This window comes from Rhinoraja longicauda, chromosome 11 (assembly GCF_053455715.1).
Source record: "Rhinoraja longicauda isolate Sanriku21f chromosome 11, sRhiLon1.1, whole genome shotgun sequence".
In the NCBI taxonomy this organism is placed as follows: domain Eukaryota; kingdom Metazoa; phylum Chordata; class Chondrichthyes; order Rajiformes; family Arhynchobatidae; genus Rhinoraja; species Rhinoraja longicauda.
Window position 1 is genome coordinate 26,245,801 of NC_135963.1, and position 21,593 is coordinate 26,267,393.

The following is a 21,593-nucleotide window of genomic DNA, read 5'->3' on the forward strand; positions in this document are numbered from 1 at the left end:
CTCTGGATTTTCCCATTATGAATGCAATATGCACTTCTTTGTTATCGTTTCCTTGTTATTCTTTGTTTTGAAACATTACTGTAGCCATTTTCGCTTGTGTCTGAAAAGTGGTGCAGCTGTGCGTATCTAATTTGACCAAAGCTTGTGGGTTCATGCACTTTAAACTCCACAATCTTGTTGAGATCTGCTAGCCATCCGGTCCATCACCGAGAGAAGGTTTGAGGTATGTTTTCATCCCATCCAAGTTTTTCCTTACAGAGATCATGCTTGGCTGGCAGAGTAAATGGTGCTAGAAATCCTAAAGAGCTGACCATGGACAAGATGCCACGTCTAATGTATGGTCATTCCTGTCCTGCAATTCTGCACTTGAACACATCTGTTTCAATGCACCTGCACAATCCCAGTGCTCTTTCCATTGGCAGATTGTCTTTGTCCAAGTCCAACTCCTTGATCTCTTTGGTTCTGTTTTCTTGAGGAATGGATGCCAATACAGCACAGCTGTTGCTGATCCAGTTTGACAGCATGAATCCTCCCATTTGGCAGATTGCAATCAGATCTCTTACCATTTGAACTGTTTCCTGTTCCGAAGGCATGGATTTTAAACAATCATCTACATAGAAGTTGTTCTTCAAACACAGTAGTTTGTCACCTCTGCTGGAAAGTGAGCTTTGTTGTCTTCTATCACTATCACATGATCTTATGATAATTACGACTCATTACAGTATACACTTAAACAAGTGACTCAGAATTTTTCTTTTATTTATTTATTCAAATGCTTCCTCAGATGCACATTGTGCAGAATTGTCCAAATAGAGGAACAATGCAGGAAGCCTTATCACAAAGACAACAAAAGTAAAAATAGATCCGATATAAAATGAATTTTCTATCCTTTAATACAAGTAATAATATTTTGGACAAGGATTTCAAGAAATTGTATTAAACATGCTGCATCATGAATAAGAAATTTTGTTCATTGGGGAAATATAATTTGAAACAATAGTATGAATCATTGCTTATATCAATCTAGGACCTTTCTTTGAGGGGGTATCATAAATGAAAAGAAAATTGGAGGAATGTCTATTCCCCACAGCCATTTCCCTTGTGCAGTGTTCCATTTGGAAGAGCAGAGCAAAAATCATCTTCCCTTGGGTTAAAGACTATTGAGTCAGAAAAATCCGTACACTCCAAATTGAACAGGAATTTGTTGGTCCACAAATTAAAGCTTCTCTCAAAAGGTGAGGTCCTGCCAATTACAGATAACAATTTAGTTAATATGTCCACACAGTAGAGGGTGACAAATAATGATTTAAGGAAAAACATTTACCTTCTAAAGCCTCCAACTGTGACATACTATACCCCTACAATTAAATAAAATTAGTGTTGGGCATCTCATCACATCACATTCATCCCAAAAATGCAGTGTTTACATTCTTCCCACTTTGGCACTATCAGAAATATGAGGGATCGGGGAATCATTTTTATTCCTGCACCTCCAGCACTCACAGACAGTTAAAATATTTAACAATTGAGTGACTTAACAAGTTCCTGCTTGTTTTACAGACTTTAACTTGCTCTTCTGAGCAAACAGTAAAAGCACCACCTGAAAATGCAGACACTCTTTTACAAAATGGAAATCAGTTTTCAATAACATCATTAGGCCTCAACTGCAATTTTAACTATGACCCTTGGGCAATGGGTAGGACTTGTAGCTGACTCCCAGATGGAAATAGTGAGAACAGAGTATGCATGGCAAGGTGAGATGTGTTTTAAAAAACTCTTTACCATAGACTATCTCCTCTCTCCATTGATGAGGGAAACATTCTAGCCCACTTTAAAGGCAGCAAGATTTCCACTGCCACCCACTACCCCTTTCCACCTGAGTCAGATGGTCAGTTGAAAAAGTTTGAGGTTCAAATGTGGGGCTCACCCCATCCCATCTTGAATTTAATACCTGGTTAAAATGACCCCTTTTAAATGAAAAAAAAAACAGTTTTCTGTAATATAATCCAATTTTACTTTTTATGAATTTTAACCTGAAATAATTCATGAATTCATCTTTTGATCAACATGAGTAACAAACAAAGCTTGTTTAAATTTCATATGGAACTATTGACATTAAACGTATGCTCTTTCTCAAACCCAACCCCCCTCCCCCCACACACACAAATTGTAACACTATAAATAGTGGTTGAATTACCTTTTGTTACATGTGAAAAACAATTTACTTTCAAGTTAATGTCATATAATACGAATTAGTGGGCTTCATAAAACAAAACTGAAAACAGAAATGATTGACCAATACTAATGTGCAATTGAATAACGAGACATTAATTATAAATAAATCAAGATTTACGTTATAATTCTTCTTTCCGTTTCACAATGAGCTCTCTCACTAGTGATACAATTTTTGGCTTTATTTCTGCGATTGAAACAGAAGGTGGCCAAACATCGACCACCTGACCCTTCGGATCCACAAGATACTTCCAGAAATTCCAATCTGGTTCCTTACCAGTGGAGTCTATAACGAATGGAGAAAAACAAAAATCATTTTAAGTATTAATATAGGCTATCCAGATTTTTCAGATAATCTCTACCATGGGTTGTTATGCCATACCTAACACAATACAGTGCCCTCCATAATGTTTGGGACAAAGACCCATAATTTATTTATTTGCCTCTGTACTCCACAATTTGAGATTTATAATAGCAAAAATCACATGTGGTTAAAGTGAATGAATGAATGCATGAATGAATGAATGAATGAATGAATGAATGAATGAATGAATGAATGAATGAATGAATGAGTGAATGAGTGAATGAATAAGTTTATTGGCCAAGTATGTGCATATACAAGGAATATGCCTTGGTGCTCTGCTCACAAATGACAACACAAACATACAGTTAACAATTAAGAATAAAGCATAACCACACCAAAACAATAAGGATACAACATTTGCAGTCTAAACATGTGGGTGAAAATAAACCAGAGCAAAAAAGAGACTACAGACTTTAAGTAGAACTACTACTCGTGGGAAAAAAAGCTGTTTTTATGTCTGGCTGTGGCTGCTTTGACAGCCCGGAGTCGCCTTCCAGAAGGAAGTGCTTCAAAGATTTTGTGGCCAGGGTGAGAGGGGTCAGAGATGATCTTGCCCGCTCGCTTCCTGGCCCTTGCAGTGTACAGTTTATCAATGGGGGGAAGGTTGCAGCCAACAATCTTCCCAGCTGATCGAACGATCGAAGGATTATGAGCAGTTCCTTCTCTCCTCCATACTTTGCACACAGTCAGATTTTAATAAGGGCCATTTTTATGCATTTTGGTTTCACCATGTAGAAATTACAGCAGTGTTAATACATAGTCCCCCCATTTCAGGGTACCATAATGTTTGGGACACAGCAATGTTATGTAAATGAAAGTAGTCATGTTTAGTATTTTGTTTCATATCCTTTGCATGCAATGACTGCTTGAAGTCTGCAATTCATGGACATCACCAGTTGTTGGGTGTCTTCTGGTGATGCTCTGCCAGGCCTGTATTGCAGCCATCTTTACCTTATGCTTGTTTTGGGAACTAGTCCCCTTCAGTTTTCTCTTCAGGATATAAAAGGCATGCTCAATTGGGTTCAGATCGGGTGATTGACTTGGCCACTCAAGAATTGACCATATTTTAGCTTTGAAAAACTCCTTTGTTGCTTTAGCAGTATGTTTGGAATCATTGACGTGCTGTAGAATGAACCACCAGCTAATGAGGCATTTGTTTGAACTTGAGCAGATAGTATGTGTCTATCCACTTAAGAATTCATTATGGTACTACCATCAGCAGTTGTATCATCAATGAAGCTAAGTGAGCCAGTACCTTCAGCAGCCATACATGCCCAGGCCATAACACCCCCACCACCGTGTTTCACAGATGAGGTGGTATGCTTTGGATCTTAGGCAGTTTCTTCTCTCCTCCATACTTTGCTCTTGCCATCACTCTGGTACAAGTTAATCTTCGTCTCATCTGTCCACAAGACCTTTTTCCAGAACTGTGGTTGCTCTTTTAAGTACTTCTTGGCAAACTGTAACCCGGCCATCCTATTTTTGCGGCTAACCAATGTTTTGCATCTTGCAGTGTAGCCTCTGTATTTCTGTTCATGAAGTCTTCTGCGTACAGTGGACATTGACAAATCCACACCTGACTGCTGAAGAGTGTTTCTGATCTGTGGGACAGGTGTTTAGGGATTTTTCTTTCTTATAGAGAGAATTCTTCTGTCATCAGCTGTGGAGGGCTTCCTTGGCCTGCCAGTCCCTTTGCGATTAGTAAGCTCACCAGTGCTCTCTTTCTTCTTAATGATGTTCCAAACAGTTGATTTTAGTAAGCCTAAGGTTTGGCTAATGTCTCTAACAGTTTTATTCTTGTTTCTCAGTCTCATAATGGCTTCTTTGACTTTCAATGGCACAACTTTGGTCCTCGTTGAAAAACAACAATAATAGTTTCCAAAGGTGATGGAAAGACTGGAGGAAAGACTAGGTGCTGAGAGCTCTCTTATACCTGCATTAAGGAGGCAATTAAACACACCTAAGCAATAAGCGAGTTCGGTATCTCGACCGCGCATGCGCGGGTCATAGGTCACAAGAGCTAAACATTCTCGCTGGCTGATAACAGCGGGGAAGAAACGGCTCTTGAATCTGGTGATAAGTGATTGCAAGCTTTTATATCTTGTGCTCAAATAGGAAAAAAGATGATGAGGAAGAAGTGTGATTGTTGCCCTTGTTTGTCGTTGCAGGGAAGAGGGAGTCCGCCGTCCTGAGCAATGGGGAAAAAGCCCCACAATTGCGGGCAGTGCAGTTGGACTTTCGCCCAGCTGCCGGGCCACCTGCGCATGCATAAAGTCGAGCTGTTGTTCAGATGCGCGGTGTGCGGAAAGGCCAGGATAAAACTCCAACGGACTCCCTCTTCCCTGCCCCTTTATAAATGTATAAAAATACCCTTTAATAAAATCTGACAATGTACACTTTAACCACATGTGATTTTTTAAATTACAAATCTCAAATTGTTGGGTACAGAGGCAAATAAATAAATGATGGGTCTTTGTCCCAAACATTATGGAGGGCAATATATAACATTTAAGAATATAACATTTAATATTATATTTATGAGCGTCTTATGCTGCAAAAAGAGGTTTTTACATTTAAAAAAATTATCGACAACACATATGTGTCCTGGTAAGCTCAGAACTACCCCCCCCCCCATAAGCTTTGAACCTCCTTATAGTTGTTTGCTCACAATTCTATGACCAAACTCTATGACTGGAATCCTTTTGGGGTTCTGGTTAGATCTGATGCAGGGAGTCCTCCACCACTGATTTCAATGGGGGTGAAATTCAAAACTCCATTGTAGCAAACAAAGAATGTATTTTAACTTGCCCATAACAGAATACGAACAGAAAATACTGGAAACATTTCTCTTTCCACAGATACAGGTGACAGAATCAACATTTCAGCTTGAATATCCTTCATTAGAATTAAGAAAGTGAGAAATCAAGTCAGTTTCACCACAATAGGACAGATTATTAACAGGCAAAGTTTTACACAAATCCCAAATAGACATCTAGGTCAACAAATATTAGACGAATAATAGATTATTAGAAATTTACAATGACAATTCTGATAGCTTTCTTCTCACTTGGAAAGATCAGAAAGGTACATAGATAGGTAGGAAAGGTTTGGAAGCATATAGGTCTGGCACAAGCAGGTGGGATAGTCTGGTGAGATAATTTAGTCGCCATGAATGAGTTGGGTTGTAGGGTCTGTTTCTGTACTTTGTATTTCATTAAATATTAGAAATAAATTTAATTCCTAATTTGTGTCATGTTTCAAAATAATTTAAATGAATCCCATTCTTACCTATCAAATATTTGAATGCTGTATTCGCACCAGTGCCTTTGACAATGATCTTACTGAACAATGGGAAGGAAACTGCATACGTCTTTCGAACAAACATCTCAATCTCTTGATCAGTTCCTGGTTCTTGATTTCCAAACTGATTACAGGGAAATCCAAGGACATTGAAATGCATTGGCCCCAGTTCCCGCTGCAACTGCTGTAGGTCTTTATAGTTATTCTCCGTGAAGCCACATTCACTGGCGACATTAACAACTAAAGAAACCTGTCAAAGAATAACAGTGAGATAGACAAGGAGTGCAGTTTAAGATTAAAAGCAAAAATAACAAGGGCATTTTGACATATATAAATAAATTTTCTAGCTGGAAAACTAAATTTCATACAATTAACAATCTACAACAGTTTTCAAATATGGTCCATTATGTTCCACTGCATATCACAGATCATAAACTAACTTTGGGAACATTCTGCAATAATGTTGAAATAATAATGTTAAGAATATTTTTAAAATCTTGGGTGTGTAAAATCGTTTCCAGGTCTCTCAGTCTGAAGAATGTATGGATGGATTACCATAAGATAAGACGTGGCAGAGGTTGAATATCTTTTTTGCATCAGTCTTCACAGTGGAAGACACCAGCAATGTACTTGAAATTCAAGAGAGTCGGGGGTTGGAAGTTAGTGGAGTGGCTATTACTAGGCAGTATGTGCTTGGGAAGCTGAAAGGGCTGAAGGTGAATGTCACCTGGATTATATGAAGGTGAATAAGTCATGGACTGCACCCGGGTTCGAAAGAGACAAGAGTGGTCCCAGATGATTGGCAAATTGACAATATTACCCCACTGCACAAGAAGGAAGCAAAGCAGAATAGTGGGCACCATAGTGCGTAGGAAAGAAGTGCAGATGCTGGTTTTAATCGAAGGTTTAAATCCAAAGGTTAAATTGAAGGTAGACACAAAGTAGACACAAATCCAAAGGTTAAATCAAAGATAGACACTCAGGCAGCATCTCTAGAGACAAGGAATGGGTAACGTTTTGGGTCGAGACCCTTCTTCAGACTGATGTCAGGGGAGTGTGCGGGGCAGAGACAGAATGTAGTCGGAGACAGTAAGACTGGTGGGAGAACTGGGAATGGGGAGGGGATGGAGAGAGAGGGGAAGCAAGTGCTATTTTAAGTTAGAGAAGTCAATGTTCATACCGCTGGGGTGTAAGCTACCCAAGCGAAATATGAGGTGCTGTTCCTCCAATTTGCTCTGACTCACTCTGACAATGGAGGAAGCCCAGGACAGAATGGTCAGATTTGGAATGGGAGGGGGAGTTAAAGTGCTGAGCAACCGGGAGATCAGGTAGGTTAAGGCGGACTGAGCGGAGGAGTTCAGCGAAACAATCGTCGTGCCTACGCTTGGTCTCTCCGATGTAGAGAAATTGACACCTGGAACAGCGGATACAGTAGATGAGCTTGGAGAAGGTACAAGTGAACCTCTGCCTCATCTGAAAAGACTGTCGGGTCCTTGGATGGAGTTGAGGGGGGACGTAAAGGGACAGGTGTTGCATCTCCTGCTGTTGTTGTTAAAGCCGCATTTGTAATATTGTGAGCAATTTTGGGCCCCATATCCGAGGAAGGATGTGCTGGCCCTGGAGAGGGTCCAAAGGAGGTTTATAAGAATGATCCCAGGAATGAGTAGATTAACCCATGATGAGCGTTTGTTGGCACTGGGCCTGTACTCACTGGAGTTCAGAAGTATGAGGATGGACTTCATTGAAACATACAGAATAGTGAAAGGCTTGGATAGAGTCGGAGAGGATGTTTCTTCTAGTGGGAGTGTCTAGGACTAGAGGTCATAGCCTCAGAATTAAAGGATGTTCTTTTAGGAAGGAGATGAGGAGGAATTTCTTTAGTCAGAGGGTGGTGAATCTGTGGAATTCTTTGCTGTTGAAGGCAGTGGATATTTTTAAGGCAGAGATAGATAGATTCTTATAATAATATAGAATATTATAAGAGAAACGTTTGGTGTTTCAGACCCATTATGTGATTTATGCCCTCGGGGTCAATGCAATTTTAATACCACCTGACATCATTTGAACTTTCATACTTTGCTTATGAACGAAGTTTGTTGTTGTTTGTCGTCATAAGAAACGCAAATTTTATAACATCCTATTTTGAAAACATATCCTATGAGCACCACTCCGTGAATCATAATTGAATAAGCCAAAATAAAATATTCTGCGATATTCGTGGCTTTAGCAATAGTTCATTAGATGTTCTTTTTTCATACTTGAATGAGGTGGTTCCAATTTAGGTGGCTAAAATGTAGTTCTGAAAGTAATGATGTTTCGAAGTCAGGCGTTCAGGTGTTTGGACTGAAGAAATGTGGAAGAAAAAGAAAGAAACTTATCCCTGGTTAGACTTCAAGAATGATAAACCTGGGTGCAAACATAAGCAATCTGGCACTTTTCACTTCTGAGGGTTTGAGGCTGTCAAATGAATGGCAAATGTACCAAATAGCCTATTATGGAGCTGACTGAAGTACACGCTTGAAGTCTCTCAGAAAAAAAATGTTGATCACAAACTATCAAAAGCTCACACTGCTGCTCTACGTGTTGTAAATAAAGCTAGTGAAGATGCTCGTGGAAAATTATGTGACACCACGAATGCTTCGCATCTAAAGGCAACTTGTTCAATTTTTCATTCTGCATATTATTTAGCTCAGAATGACAGACCATACTCTGAGCACTTTGGCTTACTGGAACTTCAAAACAAAAATGGTATTGACATTGGAATTGGACTGCATTCCCGCACTCGTGCTACAGAGATCATTAACCACATAGCCATTAATATGAAAAAGAAAATTTACCAGCATATCAAGCAGATAAATGGCAAAATGTCTGTTCTCGTTGATGAAACAACAAGCCTGAGCAACAAGACCGCCCTGATTGTTTATTTGAAATGTGAAAGTGATAATGAAGATAATCCCCATTTTTTGTTTCTAGATCTAATTGAACTGCCTGATCAGAAAGCTGCAACTATTGCTCAGCATCTATTGAACTGCCTCAGTAACCATGGGTTTGATGATTCTTACTTGAAACAGAACCGTAGCATTTGCTAGTGATGGGGCGAGCATAATGCTTGGTGTCAAATCTGGTGTTGCTACAATTCTCAAGGAACATTACCCTGATGTGATAATTTGGCACTGTCTTAATCACAGATTAGAACTTGCAGTAGGTGATTCGGTGAGAGAAATTCATGGAATTAATCATTTTCAATCATTCATGGACAAATTGTACTCTGTTTACAGTAGATCACCTCTAAATCAAAAGGAACTGTCTGAATGTGCCTCTCAACTAGAACAACACATTTGCAAAATAGGCCGTGTTCTGGGCACCAGGTGGGTAGCTAGCTCGTTTCGAACAGTTTCAGCAGTGTGGCAAAACTATGAAGCAATGTGTCTTCATTTTGAAAAAGCAATAAAGGATGAAAAAGATCTGGGAATGACAGAAAAACCTATGAAGGTCTGTTGACAAGACTCCCTTCAGAACAGTTTCTCTTGGATTTATTTCTAATGTACGACACATTGCATGAACTTGTTTTACTGTCAGAGTGTTTACAGAAACTCATTACTACGATTGTTTATGCAGACAAACTGATCCAACGGAACATAAGATCACTGCATGGACTCAAAGAGCAACCTGGTATAAAAGCTCTAGAAGCTGAAGAGGCAGTTGAAAAGGGGAAGTTTGGAGAAATTACCTTAACAAGCAACAACAAAATCATCTCCATTAACTATCAACAGTTTCTTACTAGTCTTATAAACAATTTGCAGCACCGTATGTTCACGACAACATCCTTGAAAGGTTCTCATTCTTCTGAACCTCATAGTGTGTATAAATCCCTGCTAAATTAATTTTGTCCTTGATAAATGCTGTTGGCCTGCTGAAATACCACCTAATTATGGAGAAGCTGCAATATAATTTCTGAAAGTTTAAGCTTTCTTCTTCCTCTGTAATAGATGCCTTCAGAGATTATATGGAGAATCGTGGATACCGAATCCCCCAAGATATACGCCCATTACTGAGCTGTTCACAAGTTATTCCTATTAGTACTGCTGAGTGTGAGAGGGGATTCAGTCACATGAACTTGATAATAACCAATACGCTCAAGAATTCTCATAAATCATGTATCAGCACTTTACTTTGTTAAACTACACGGACCTCCTCTGGTTCAGTGGAATCCTGAGCCGTACGTCACATCATGGCTGCGGTACCACAGATCAGCAGAAGACACCAGGACAAGACTTGCTTCAGACCCCCGAACACATTATGCCTGACCCTTTGTGGAAATTATTGTGAAACTTCTCATTGGGGGCATTTGGTAAGTAGATAATTACTTGTAAATTGGTAAAATACATGATTACCGTCTTTTTAAAAAGCTTGCTTGATAATTATATTTCATGATAATTAGTGAGTACAACCGTGCAATATTTTATCATATTATTAAATTATTATATGTTTTATTGTACTAGTTATACACTGGGATGTAGTGATAGGCTATAATCTTGTTTGACCCTCTTGGGAGACTAGCTTGTCTCCCCCCCCCCCCCAGCAAAACCTGAAATTACGCCCCTGTTTGACAGCTCCGGCACCTAAAAAAGTAGCATTGCAACACTGATCTCACTGAAGTATGATCTCCCTACTTTGGTATTCAGTTCTCCTAGAAATAAATGATAATATTAACATTCCCAATATATATTTGATACGGCTGACAATGATAACATTCCTGATATATATTTGCTTTTGCAAATCATGCACTAAGGCACCCAAAAGGGGTGCAACCTTTCACCTTTCAGAAAAGATGGGATTGGAGTGCTTCCAGGCAAACAATGGTTTCAATCTAACATTCTCATTTTGTATTAATTTTAATTAACAAGCCAACAAAAGAGCATTGTACCAAGCCATCACATTGATCTGCTGCCAGGGCGTGTTGCCAACCTATTTTCAGCATTGCTCTATGGTGGCACTGACTATAACAAGGTATTTACTGTTACAAACAGGCAGCAGCTTATGGTTTCTTGTCAAAAATGGCCAAATCATGTCAATTGCCATATTTAAAATAATGTGACCAGATCTGTGTAAGAAGGAACTGCAGATAGACACAAAATGCTGGAGTAACTCAGCGGGACAGACAGCATCTCTGGTGAGAAGAAATGGGGTGACCAGCTCCTGCTATCAATATGTTTGCATGATTTGTCACATTGGTAGTATTTAGGCATGTGGATTCTCAGTGCTGAGAAGCGACAGGAGACTTTATAAGTTACACTGCATACAACACGTCATGCTGTGCCATTCAATCGAAGTGTGATTACAAAGCCAAGCCTTCATGAAAGCAACTGTTTGAAAATGGTAACAGATTGAAAAGAGTTTCATTATCACTTTGTGTTTACTGTTGAGTCATTGTGACATATACATGGACCAATTCAGAAATACTCAAGAATAGAATAAAATGGGTTGCAAATGCAGAATTTTAGCAAATACCAACAAGATATAACAGTACAAATTTAACCTTAAAACAGAATACCTTTTAATGAAACATTCATATGTTTGATTTTAAAGCTTTCCTGCTTTTAGCGACACCTCTTGTTCTTCTTGAGCTTTAAATAAGGAAATACAAGACTGCATTTGAAATTCCCACACCCTTTTCCAACTGTTTCTAAGGCAACATTTCATAAAGGAAAAATTGCAACAGGTTTCTTTCTCATCATGTTTTCTATTGATCTGACTCTGGAAGAGTACACATCCATATAATGGCATCACTGCATTTCCAGCTGTTCCAAATATGATTGAATATTGAAAAAATGTAGACAACAATTTATTTACAATCATTAATGACAAATGGACAAAATTTGTCAAAGTGGCGTTATGTTATCAGTCACCGGTGGCACTTATTTCCAATGTTCGGTTCTATTGCAGTCAAACATCAGTAAGATGGCACAAAAAAATGACCTGTATCGTAATAGTGCCAGTTGCCAAAGAAATGTTTCTATAATAAAGTCACAAGGATTCGCAAAAGGAAGAAAACCTCTTCGTAATAAAGAGCAATTACGAAGGACAAAATTAAACATGCAAATAAAATTGATCAAGTGCAAAAGATTCTTCACATTGAAATCATGTGCATTTTTGTATGATTGTTCCTCTTATATTGACCCCAAAGTATTCTAATACATTCCCGCAAACCTCCAACCAACTGTGCCTATTCATCTTCTCCCAATGCACACCCCAACAGCTTGTGCAAATTTAAAAATAGTGAGGCAGTGATCCACAGACTTTCACTCATAGATTAAATAAAGTGCCAGAAAAAGCCTTGATTAGAGGACTACTTTGATAACGAGTTAAACCAAACCCTCAGACTTACCCAGGTATCAAAGCATCAGTTTGAATTTTCGATGGAAAAAAAGCAAACTGGGGAGGCAGAGGCAGAGGCTGGAAGTTGCTAAGTGAAACCAGATAAGGGAAGTAAGATAGGAAGATGGACCTAAATGGAGATAGGAAAGGGAGGCCATGTGAGAAGAAAACCAGGTGGATAGGTGTGTAGGTGATGGACACATGAAATCGTGTGGTAGCGTGTAACACAGAGGCAGGGGGAGAAGGCCCCATTCCCAATGAACTAAGGAATAGAGATACCATTGGACTGGTAAGAGCAGGAAAGGAACATAGTGAGTAAGAACCATCCAATTTCCCTCTACTAAACACTCTACTCCGCCTAGCGGAGCTGGTCCTCACCCTCAACAACTTCTCCTTTGACTCCTCCCACTTCCTCCATCCAAGGCGTAGCTATGGGCACCCGAATGGGCCCCATCTATGCCTGCCTCTTTGTAGGGTATGTGAACAATTCCTGTTCCAGGCGTACACTGGCCCTATCCCCGAACTCTATCTCCATTACATTGATGACTGCATCGGTGCTACCTCCAGCATCCAAGCAGAACTCATGGACTTCATCAAATTCACCGCCAATTTTCATCCTGCACTCAAATTTACTTGGACCATCTCCGACACCTGCTTCCACTTTCTTGATCTCAGTCTCCATCACAGGAAATAGACTATTGACTCACGTCTATTACAAACCCACTCACTCCCACAACTATCTCGACTACACTTCTTCCCACCCTGCTTCCTGCAAAGACACTAACCCCTACTCCCAATTCCTCCGTCTACACTGCATCTGCGCCCAAGATGAGGTGTTCCATACTAGATCATCCGAGATGTCCTCATTCTTTAGGGAAGGTGGGTTCCCCTATCCCATCATAGATGAGACCCTCACACATGTCTCCTCGGTACCCCGCAACTCCGCCCTTGCTCCCCCTCCCCTAGTCGCAACAGAGACAGAGTCCCCCTAGTCCTTACCTTTCACCCCATCAGCTGTCGCATGCAACACATAATCCTACAAACTTTCCGCCACCTCCAACGGAATCCCACCACTAACCACATTTTCCCATCTCCACCCGTTTCTGCTTTCCGCAGAGACCGTTTCCTCCGCACCTCCCTGGTTAATTCATCCCTTCCCACCCAAACCACTCTCTCCCCAGGTACCTTCCCCAGCAACTGCAGAAGTTACTCCAGCTTTTTGTGTCTATCAAGGAACATAGTGACATGCCTTTATATAAACATAAATAATATCAGATCCATTGGCATCAGACCACTAGATTATCTCCGATTTCCACACCATAGTGTGGCAGATTCAGAAATAAAAAATGTGCTAAATATCGTAGAGTGAACAAACATCACTTCACTAGATTCTCTGTCGACAGAGATCAATACTTCAACTGTGTGAAATCATTCTCTTCAAATGTCTATTGAGCGGCTGTGTAATTGATCAATAGTGCCCTCTTGTGAAAAGTATATGCAAGATAACCTGAACAAATATTCAACACCCAAACTTGTATTTTTATAGCATTTTGAACATACCAAAATGTCCAAAAGGTGTATTATAAAAACAATAATAATTAATATGCCATAGAGCCACATGTTTAAAGACGTGATGATAAAGGGGGAAAAAAGGAGAAGCTTTAAGAAGGAATACCAGACTAGGTCCAAGGCCTTCAAAGACATGGCTGCCACTGGAGTGGGAAATCCTCGGATGAGGAAGAACCCAGAATGGTAGTATGTTTCAGGGTTGAAGAAATGCACAAAGATTGCATTGCTCAAGATGATTGGGGGTGGGGTTTGGGGGGGGGAGATTTGAAAGCAAGGAGAATTTAAAAATCAACACATCGTTTAACTTTTCACAAGAGGGCACTATTGATCAATTACACAGCCGCTCAATAGACATTTGAGGAGAATTTGAAGAGAATGATTTCACACAGTTGAAGTATTGATCTCTGTCGACAGAGAATCTAGTGAAGTGATGTTTGTTCACTCTACGATATTTAGCAAGTTTTTTATTTCTGAATCTGCACACTATGGTCTGCAGTAGAATGTTCGTTCAAATTGATCTTATACTTTTAAAGTTAGTGACATTTTAAAGTAAAAATAAATCACTTTTCCATTTTTCCTGGCCGTCAGCCACGTTCCACGTCACAATGGGACCCGCCCGAGTGACGGGAGTGGCGGCCAATGGGGGGGCACGATGGCCGCCGGGGGCAGCACCCACCAGAGTGACTGGAGTGGCGGCTAATGAGGTGGGAGGGGCTGCTGAGCCGTCGATCTGCCACTGCTGTGGAGCCGTTGAGCTGAAACTTTAATAAATGCACTTTCCTCCCCGCCAAGAGGACTGGTGCCCATCCCGGTGTGCCCCTTGCCTGACCTTCCTCCCGTAATGCAGTGCGGCGGCAGAGGGTCAAACAAGATGGCCATCGCCGCCGAGCTGCGTTTTCGATGTCACAATGGGAGAAGGTCCTCGCATGTGCAGTTGGAGCCTGTTGATCTAATGCAGATGTTTCCCGACTTACGATGCTTCGACTTACAATATTTCGACTTACGATATTTCGACTTTGTGATGGTGCAAACGGCAGTGACCCGTAGCGAGCCGCAGCTCGCTTCCAGTCACGTGATCTAATACAGATGCTCCCAGAGTTACGCTGCTCAGACTTACGATATTTCGACTTTGCGATGGTGCAAACGGCAAGGGGGGGGGAGAAGGGGGGGTTGAGGGGGGATGGAGTGGGTGAGTGGGTGAGGGGGGGGGTGAGGGAAGGAGGGGGGGCTGAGGGGGGAAGGAAGGGGGGCTGAGGGGGATGGAGTGGGTGAGTGGGGGTTTGCACAGAGGGTTGTCGGGCCAGCAGGAGAGATTTGGACCCAACGGGTCCACACCCGTCTAGTTAGTACTAGAAGCGGTAGGTGCTGGACTGATGGGACAGACTCTTCCCAAACCATAGTGGTACTAGTGCTCTTTCAGAATGGATAAACAGGGAGGTGAAAAAAGGCTTTAAACTGGGAAGGTGAGAGTAGAAATCTTCATGAAACAAGCCTAAATATAAAGAGAAAAGATAAGCACAGTGTATACTAAACTAAATAAAGGAACAAAAATAGATTGGAATTGGCCCAGCATGTTGGTAGCAGTATCTGAATATCAAAGGTAGGTAGTTAGCCATTCTTGCGGATGGCTATTGCCTAGCATATTTTCATGGCACAAAGAACATTTGCCACTTATTATCCATTTTTGAACATCTTAGATGGTACTACACGCAAGCATATACTTCATTTGCTGAGCCGAGACAAAATGCTGCAGTAACTCAGTGGTACAGGCAGCATCTCTGGACAACACATAATTTAGTTAAGGAAAAGAAGACCCAATTACTTAGAATTAAGGAATATAAAGGTATTATTATACTGCAAGTGTAGGCCAGTGGATCCCAACCTGGTATATGCCCACCCTTGGGGAAGTGCCAAAGGTTTTAGGGTGGGCGTAATAGTGAGGATTTAATAATACTTCTTACTTACCATCCTACTCATATTCTTTTTCCCCAATCCACTTTAACCAACTCTGCCATCATACCCTATTAATTGTCTATTTAAATTTAAGACTGGTTTCAGACTAGCTTTTCATTTTCATATAGCATAAAAAATGCTGGCATTCTGCATTCACTTTGTCAGGGGGTCCTTTATTTTGAGATAATTATTTTCTTTCTCAGTCCATTTACTAGGTGTCCCATATTAGCCTTGTTGGTTCCTTGCATGCTATTTAAAGAAACTATTTCAAGTATACTCCTTCAGCTCATCCTCAAGGCTACTTTTGTAGTGGTAGAACTATCTTATCTTACAGTGCGAGAGACCGGGTTTGATCCTGACTATGGGTGTTTGTCTGTACGGAGTTTGTACGTTCTCCCTATGATCAGCATGGATTTTCTCCAAGATCTTTGGTTTCCACACTCCAAAGACGTACAGAATTGTATGTTAATTGGCTTGGAAGAAATGTTAAATTGTCCCTAGTATGTGCAGGATAGAATTAGTGTGCAGGAATAGCTAGTTGGTGCAAACTCAGTGGGCCGAAGGGCCTGTTTCCGTGCTGTATCTCTAAAACTAAAACAAACTAATTCTATATCTTTCCTTCTCCATCATGATTCTACATCCCTAGTTGCATAGGAAGCCAAAAGTACACAATACAAAGCATGCAGGGGATTGGTAATGTTCATAAAATAACAAAGACTAAGATAAATGTAGAAAGTACCAAGGGGATCTAAAAAAAGAGGCAATAAGGGGCAAATATTAAGTATTAAAATAGATTAACAACAAACATAAATAAAAACCAAACTGCATTAACAATGACAAACAGTAAAGGCGCTAGGCTGTTTACTGACAACAGAGGTAGAGGGCATGACATTTTGGCAATGTTACCATACAGGCAGTGGTAAAAGAAAATGGGATAGGATAACAAAATAGATAGTAAGGAAGTACTTAAAAGTTGGTCATCCTCAAATTGGGTGGAAAAAAATAAATCACCCAGTCCAGAAAGTTGCACACTGAGTTGATGATGGAAGCTGCAGATGATTTAATATGTTCTTCCTATTCCTACTTGGATGCTCTGGAGCTGCAATGTTACACCCACTGTTTAAAAAGAAGGAAGATTTGCCTATTACCTAACACTTTTTACACAACTCTGGACATTCCAAATCTCTTTACAGCCAATAAATTACTTCCAAAAAAACCAGATGATCAAGTCAGGAACTGAAGGCCTGTTTATTTAATAGTTATAGTGGGAAAATTCTGGAGACAATATATTAGAATTAATAATTGATATTCAGAAACAATAATAAATGAATGTCATGTTGTTTTTGGTAAATTGACAAAGTTTGATGATGAGAACACTTTGATGTGGTATATTTGGACTTTCAAAAGATGGTTGGCAAACAAACACATATCAAGTATGTTAACCCCATGGTTTTTAATATGGCCAGGTGGCAATGGCAGCATGGATAGATAATAAAGGGGAGAATGCCAAGGGTGATGAAGAACTCTTTTTTCCAAATAGAATCTAAACTCAACTGCAACAAATCTGAAATCATCATCATTGGTCCAAAAACGCTCACCAAATCCACCCAAAACTTCATCCTCAATATTGATGGTCTCCCAGTATCCACCTCCCCTCACATCCGGAATCTTGGAATCATCTTTGATCAAACCCTCTCCTTCGACAAACACATCAAACACATCACAAAGACAGCCTTCTTCCACCTCAAAAACATTGCCCGTCTCCGTCCATCCCTCTCCTTCACAGCTGCAGAAACCCTCATCCACGCCTTCATCACCTCCCGTCTGGACTACTGCAACAGCCTCCTCTATGGCTCACCCTCAAAAATCATCAGTAAACTTCAATACATTCAAAACTCCGCTGCCCGTCTACTCACCCACTCCCCGATCCGTGACCATATCACCCCCATCCTTTACAAACTCCACTGGCTCCCCATCCCCCAGAGAATCCAGTACAAAATCCTCCTCATGACCTACAAAGCCCTCCATAACCTGGCCCCATCCTACCTGACTGACCTCCTCCACAGGCACACTCCCACCTGCACCCTCCACTCTGCTGCTGCCAATCTCCTGTCCCCCCCCATCCGGACCAAACTCAGATCCTGGGGGGACAGGGCTTTCTCCATCGCTGCTCCCACCCTATGGAACTCACTACCCCAAACCGTCAGAGACTCCTCCTCACTCACCACATTCAAAACATCACTGAAGTCTCACCTCTTCAGCACTGCCTTCAACCACTGAAGGTCACTTCACCTTCTGTCTCCTTTCTCTGTTTGTTTACTTATTTATCTATTTATTCACTTCTCTATGTTCTAGAAATCCCTGTAAAGCGTCTTTGAGTGTTTGAAAAGCGCTATATAAATGTAATGTATTATTATTATTATTATTATTAATAGTTCAATGGTACTTTTATTGTCACACATACATTGTTATTCATTTTTGCATATAGTTCAGAAAAAGTATTACTATACATTAGTATATCTTAGGTTCAGTACAAGTGTACAGGAATAGTACACTGAGACAGTACACAAGAGTTGCCAGGTTTTGTAGGAATACATACCATGTATTAAGCCAATGGCTCTTATGCAGAGAACAATTAGAAAATATTCATTAAAATTATAGTAATAGATTTCAGGAACACATAGCCAGATTCATGATTTGGGCAGATTTATGCTGTTTGAAATGAAAATGAAATAATGAGACATATTTGTAGAAGGAAGCAACATGAACTAATTGATATGATTTTAAAGACGGTGCAGGAATAGAGAAAACAGTGGGGCATGCCATAAAGTATATGGGCTTCTTGGCATTACTAACAGTGCAAAAATGAAAAATAATATAATAAGCATGTTGAAATCATTGGTAACAATGCAGCTGGACTGCTGCATTTGGTTCAAGACATTGTGCTTTTGGAAAGTTGATAATCTATGAGAATGTGTAGAAGATATTAAGATAATCGTACCAGGATTAAAGATATCAATAATGTGGAGAATCTGGAAAAATCAGAATCAATCCCTCTGAAGCAGAAGAGATTATAAGAAAATCTTGATGGAGGAAGCAAGCAGAAATTGCTTCTAGTACCAGAAAGTTATTAAAAAATTAAAATTTGTCATCGGCAAAATAACCAGATGAATTTTGCAATATTTGAAGTTGATGAAATTCTTGGAATACATGACCTGACAATAGAATATCAGTTATAGACTTCAAAAAGAGAAATGTGATCAATAGGGGTGTTTATTCTGGAACAGAATGGAACGAATTGATCAATCCTTTTAATGAATTAGTTACCAGCAGAATGACCCCAAATGTCTTCTCTAAACTGTTACTTTACGATTGAATGTTGATGGCCGGTCTGTATCAAACGCAATCGATTGCCTGGATATATCAGTTAACTTAAATAAGAAATTGTAAGTGCTAAAGCAGGTTGCTTTTCGGAACTTTATAACAGTCCTGGTAGTAAGTACATGTACTCAGGAAGATTTTTTTAAATTGACGATGCCACGTACACAGTCGGAGTCCTCGAAGGGGCCTCGGGATTCCCCAATTTACGATATAAATATGCGACAAGCAACTGATTTTTTTCAGGTACGGCATCTATTTTCGAAGTTCACATTTGTTGGTCGTGTACAACCGTCGAAATCTGGTAATGATGTTCACACAGCACGTTACAGTGCCAAGTTAACTGTAGCGTGATGTTGCCGTACTTACCGACCCTCTGTACTTCTCCAGTGAAATTAACTTGCCTCTGATGTTTACTCCCTTAAATGTGTAAAAATCTTTGTTCTTTTGTTCGGAGGGGAGAAAGAGAAGGAAAATCACCATAGCTGCCGCGAGAAACATTGTTGCGAACAATAAAAGGAAACTTAATTTGGGCAAGACAGGAGCAATATTTGGTTGTTTCGATGCAGGTTCCTTCATCACTGTTAATGGGCCGAGATAGATCGCTTTCAGGGCCGTAACACAACCGCAACTGCCCCCAGTCAACGTAGAAAATGCTGCAAAACCGTCGTAAGAAGCACAGAATGTAGCACACGTGTAATTGATGCGTATTGTTCCCCAATTATTCAAAATAATTTTGTTTTATTTCTCTTTTGCCCATTTTCTGAAAACGTAATCAAGGACAGGAAAACAGTCTTTTCTCAGATCGAAACAAATATATTTTGCCAGTCTTAAAGCATGAATGCGGTAGAACTGTGGACAAAAAGAACTATTAAAGAGAAGTGCACTGACTGTGCTAAAGAGAATTCCAGAATGGAAGTAGAAGACAAGCTTGGAAGGTTGTTTCCAAAAGCTCAACACAAATTCTGAGAGAAAAGACACATTCCTCACTTTAAAACTAAAGACTTGATCGTGTGCATTTAAAACTCGTAGGTGCAAGTAGTTTAAAAGTGAGTACGACCAAGGTCCAGAAGGTAGAAATAAGGAACTGGAACTGCAGATGCTGGTTTACAAAACCAGCTCAGGTCTATTAGGTACAAAAGTGGGCAATCAGGCATTCTCTTGGCAAGGTGTTATAATTAAAAGGACTCTATTAAAAAAAAGTGTGAAAACAGGAATAGGCATAGAGGAATGGCCATCAATATAGGATGATCATCAATATATACGATAGGGAATTCATTAAAAAAAGTCTTCACTCGGAAGATGTGAAACTTACTGCAACTGAATCGTTGAGTGAAAAGTAGCGATTCAGGCAAGGGGAAGCTGGATTTTGTGTCTTATGTATACTTTGGAGATAAAATGGGTTGGTGTCATCGAACTGTAGAACATACAGCATGGAAACAGGCAGTCCTCAGATAAGTCCTCAGTCTGAAGAAGAGTCTCGACCCGAAACATCACCCATTCCTTCTCCCCATACTTGAGTACAACAAAGTCTGGTGACCTTAATGATTGAAGAATCACTGACGTAGATTAGATGCCAACATATAGTGCATACCTGTTTATTTTGATTATGTGTAAAGTTTTATAGCTCCTTTTGATGTTTATTTGTAATTGTTTCATTATATATCTAGAACAATTAGGGGCCGGTGTGTAGGAGGTGTTTGTGCTAGCTGTTTTAGCATATTATAGTATTTTGTTTAGATATCTTGCTGTATTATTTTGGACACTTGAGGGCTGTCATGAGATGAATACATATATGGGCATAATGGACCTGGAGGAGCCAGAATTAAGGAGTATATCTGGAGATGCAGAGACAGGAGGGGTCAGACATGGCGAGATACAGTTCTTACCAGACCTGCGATGAGATTTGAAAAGCTTGGAGAGATACAGACCTGTTTCTATTACTACTTCAATAAACGTCTAATTAAACTGAAAATAAGTTTGGAAAATCTTTGTTGGTCTGCGTCAAGATCGATCACTCTCACTCTCTGAAATAATGGCAAGAGAAAAGGACTTTATTGGAAAGGACTGAAGTTGCCATCACACCAACATTGAGCCAAAGGCCGGCGAAGAAGAGACAAAGAAGGAAATCAGTGGCAAATTTGACCAAATTTCCCACTTCAAGGTGAAAGTAGGAAATGTCATCACTACATGAATTTAAAAAACATCTTTGATCCCCTCACTCTTTTCAAATTTGTTCTGTTTTCCTCATATATGTCGTGGCCTCGCCAATCCTGCATTGTAGTCCCAAATATTTCCAAAGGTGGAAGCATTCATTCTTGGACAATTGACCAGATGCAGAAATTGAAACCAGTTTAGGACAGAACAGATTAATCTCTTCCTGTCATTGAAGCTTCAACTTAATGTTATTTTACAAAAA

The 21,593-nt window shown here is 40.1% G+C and overlaps 1 protein-coding gene across 2 annotated transcripts; it reads right to left on the minus strand.

Annotated features, from left to right (window-relative positions):
• Positions 1-800: 800 nt before the first annotated feature.
• On the minus strand, positions 801-19,766 carry gpx7 (glutathione peroxidase 7). 2 transcript variants are annotated; one of them, XM_078407960.1, is made up of 5 exons: positions 19,544-19,766; positions 5,885-6,146; positions 2,354-2,518; positions 1,325-1,358; positions 801-1,243 (listed from the first exon to the last, which is right to left on the minus strand). In XM_078407960.1, exons 1-3 carry the CDS (start codon positions 19,751-19,753, stop codon positions 2,355-2,357), a joined length of 636 nt encoding a protein of 211 aa, XP_078264086.1. In that variant the 5' UTR covers positions 19,754-19,766; the 3' UTR covers positions 801-1,243; positions 1,325-1,358; position 2,354. The 2 variants fall into 2 exon arrangements, with proteins under 2 accessions (XP_078264086.1, XP_078264087.1); XM_078407961.1 differs by lacking the exon at positions 1,325-1,358.
• Positions 19,767-21,593: the final 1,827 nt, after the last annotated feature.